Source organism: Mus pahari, chromosome 3 (assembly GCF_900095145.1).
Source record: "Mus pahari chromosome 3, PAHARI_EIJ_v1.1, whole genome shotgun sequence".
NCBI lineage: Eukaryota > Metazoa > Chordata > Mammalia > Rodentia > Muridae > Mus > Mus pahari.
This window is the reverse complement of record NC_034592.1, coordinates 70978397-70980942: the sequence shown is the minus strand read 5'-3', so window position 1 is coordinate 70980942 and position 2546 is coordinate 70978397. Positions and strand designations below refer to the sequence as shown.

The 2546-nt window shown below is 36.0% G+C and overlaps 1 protein-coding gene across 1 annotated transcript in view; it reads left to right on the top strand.

Moving 5' to 3' along the window:
* LOC110317925 (zinc finger protein 160-like) overlaps positions 1 to 2124 on the top strand; it is a 4801-nt gene extending 2677 nt beyond the window's left edge. The window contains 3 exon segments of the mRNA XM_029535743.1: positions 304 to 1635; positions 1719 to 1870; positions 1952 to 2124. Coding sequence (XP_029391603.1) covers positions 304 to 1635; positions 1719 to 1870; positions 1952 to 2124 — 1657 coding nt within the window.
* The last annotated feature ends 422 nt before the right edge of the window (positions 2125 to 2546 follow it).

The following is a 2546-nucleotide window of genomic DNA, read 5'->3' as shown; positions in this document are numbered from 1 at the left end:
GTCTACAGAGTGAGTTCCAGGACAGCCACGGCTACACAGAGAAACTTTGTCTGGAAAACAAAACTAAACAAAACAAAACAAACAAACAAAAAACAAAGAAATCCCATATTGAAAAAGATGTTCTAAATGTGAGTCGTGAACCCATAGTGAGCAAGAACACCATGAACATACAAAGTAATAAAACCTTAAGATCTGAGTGTTCTTCATATTAGACCAAACTGTAAAATTAATTTATACTGGTAAAACGGTTGATCAGGGAAATGAATGTGGTAAATCTTTCACATGTGCTAATTATTGTTGCAGGCCTGAAAGAAGTCATAGTGGAGAGAAACCCTATGAATGTAATCAATGTGGTAAAGCCTTTTCATGTCACAGGAATCTCCAACGTCATAGAAGAAGGCATACTGGAAAGAAACCTTATGACTGTAATCTATGTGGTAAATCCTTTGCAAGATCCAGTAATCTTAAATATCATAAAAGAACACACACTGGAGAGAAACCTTATGAATGTAATCTATGTGATAAATCCTTTGCAAGACCCAGTAATCTTCAATATCATAAAAGAACACACACTGGAGAGAAACCTTATGAATGTAATCTATGTGGTGAATCCTTTGCAAGACCCAGTAAACTTCAATATCATAAAATAACACACACTGGAGAGAAACCTTATGAATGTAATCTATGTGGCAAAGCCTTTGCAATATCCTGCTATCTCCAGTATCATAAAAGAATACATACTGGAGAGAAACCCTATAAATGTAATCAATGTGATAAAGCCTTTTCATATCATATTAGTCTCTGTAGACATAAAAGAACACACAGTGGTGAGAAACCCTATGAATGTAATCAATGTGGTAAAGCCTTTTCATGTCACAGTAATCTCAAACGTCATAGAAAAATGCATACTGGAAAGAAACCTTATGAATGTAATCTATGTGGTAAAACCTTTGTAAGACCCAGTAATCTTCAATATCATAAAAATATACATACTGGAGAGAAACCTTATGAATGTAATCAATGTGGTAAAGCCTTTACAAGACCTAGTGATCTCCATTATCATAAAAGAACACACAGTGGAGAGAAACCTTATGAATGTAATCTTTGTGGCAAAGACTTTGCAATACCCAGTCTTCTCCAAAGTCATAAAAGAATACATACGGGAGAGAAACCCTATAAATGTGATCAATGTGATAAAGCCTTTTCATGTCATCGTAGTCTCCGTACACATAAAAGAATACACACTGGAGAGAAACCCTATGAATGTAATCAATGTAGTAAAGCCTTTACATGTCATCGTAGTCTCCGTAGACATAAAAGAATACACACTGGAGAGAAACCCTATGAATGTAATCAATGTGGTAAAGCCTTTTTATATCACTGTAATCTCCAACGTCATCGAAGAATGCATACTGGAGAGAAACCTTATGAATGTAATCTATGTGGTAAATCCTTTGCAACACCCAGTAATCTTCAGTATCATAAAAGTATACATACTGGAGAGAAACCTTAGGAATGAAATCAATGTGGTAAAGCCTTTTCCTGTTATAATGACCTCCATAGACATAAAAAAAAAAAACACACACACACCGGAGATAAACCCTATGAATGTAATCAATGTGGTAAAGCCTTTTCATGTCACAGTGATCTCCAATATCATGTAAGAATGCATACTGGAGCGAAACCTTTGAAAGTATTCTATGTGGCAAAGCCTTTACAAGACCCAGTCATCTCCATTATCATAAAAGAACACATACTGTAGAGAAACCTTATGAATGTAATCTTTGTGGCAAAGACTTTGCAATACGAAGTCTTCTCCAAAATCATAAAAGAATACATACTGGAGAGAAACCCTATAAATGTAATCAATGTGATAATGCCTCTTCATGTCATCTTAGTGTCCGTAGACATAAAAGAACACACAGTGGTGAAAAACCCTATGAATGTAAAGAATGTGGTAAACCCTATACAAGACCCAGTAATCTTCAATATGATAAAAATAAACATACTGGAGAGAAACCTTATGAATGTAATCAATGTGGTAAAGCCTTTTCACGTCATAGTAATCTCAGTCAGTCAGTGCTCCTAACCACTGAGGAGCCCTCTCTTCAACCCAACAATTGAATTTTTAAAAAGATATCTTTCAAAAATACATAGGTATACTAACTTTGAAAGTGAGCAGACATTGCATAGTAGAGGGAATGGAATTAAAGAGATGGTATTTGACCTTGAGTTTATGTGAAATGTTACTGTTAAAAAAACAGCACAGCCAATGGTTTGTGTCTCAAATTTCTGAGCTGACTTAACTATATCAGTGAGCATAACACATATCTCCACAGGACAGTCCTCTAGTTGGTAATTCAATATTCACTGACTCAAGCTAACCTACTGTAGTGGCCTTCATGGTTGTCATGCCTCAAGGGTGTCTCTTAGTACTACCATAACAGCCTAATACAAGCAGGATGACAAAGGACACAGACCCATCAGGAATGAAGGTATGGGTCAATCCTTCAGGAAAAGAGCCAAGACCTGCTGAGGTGCTTGCC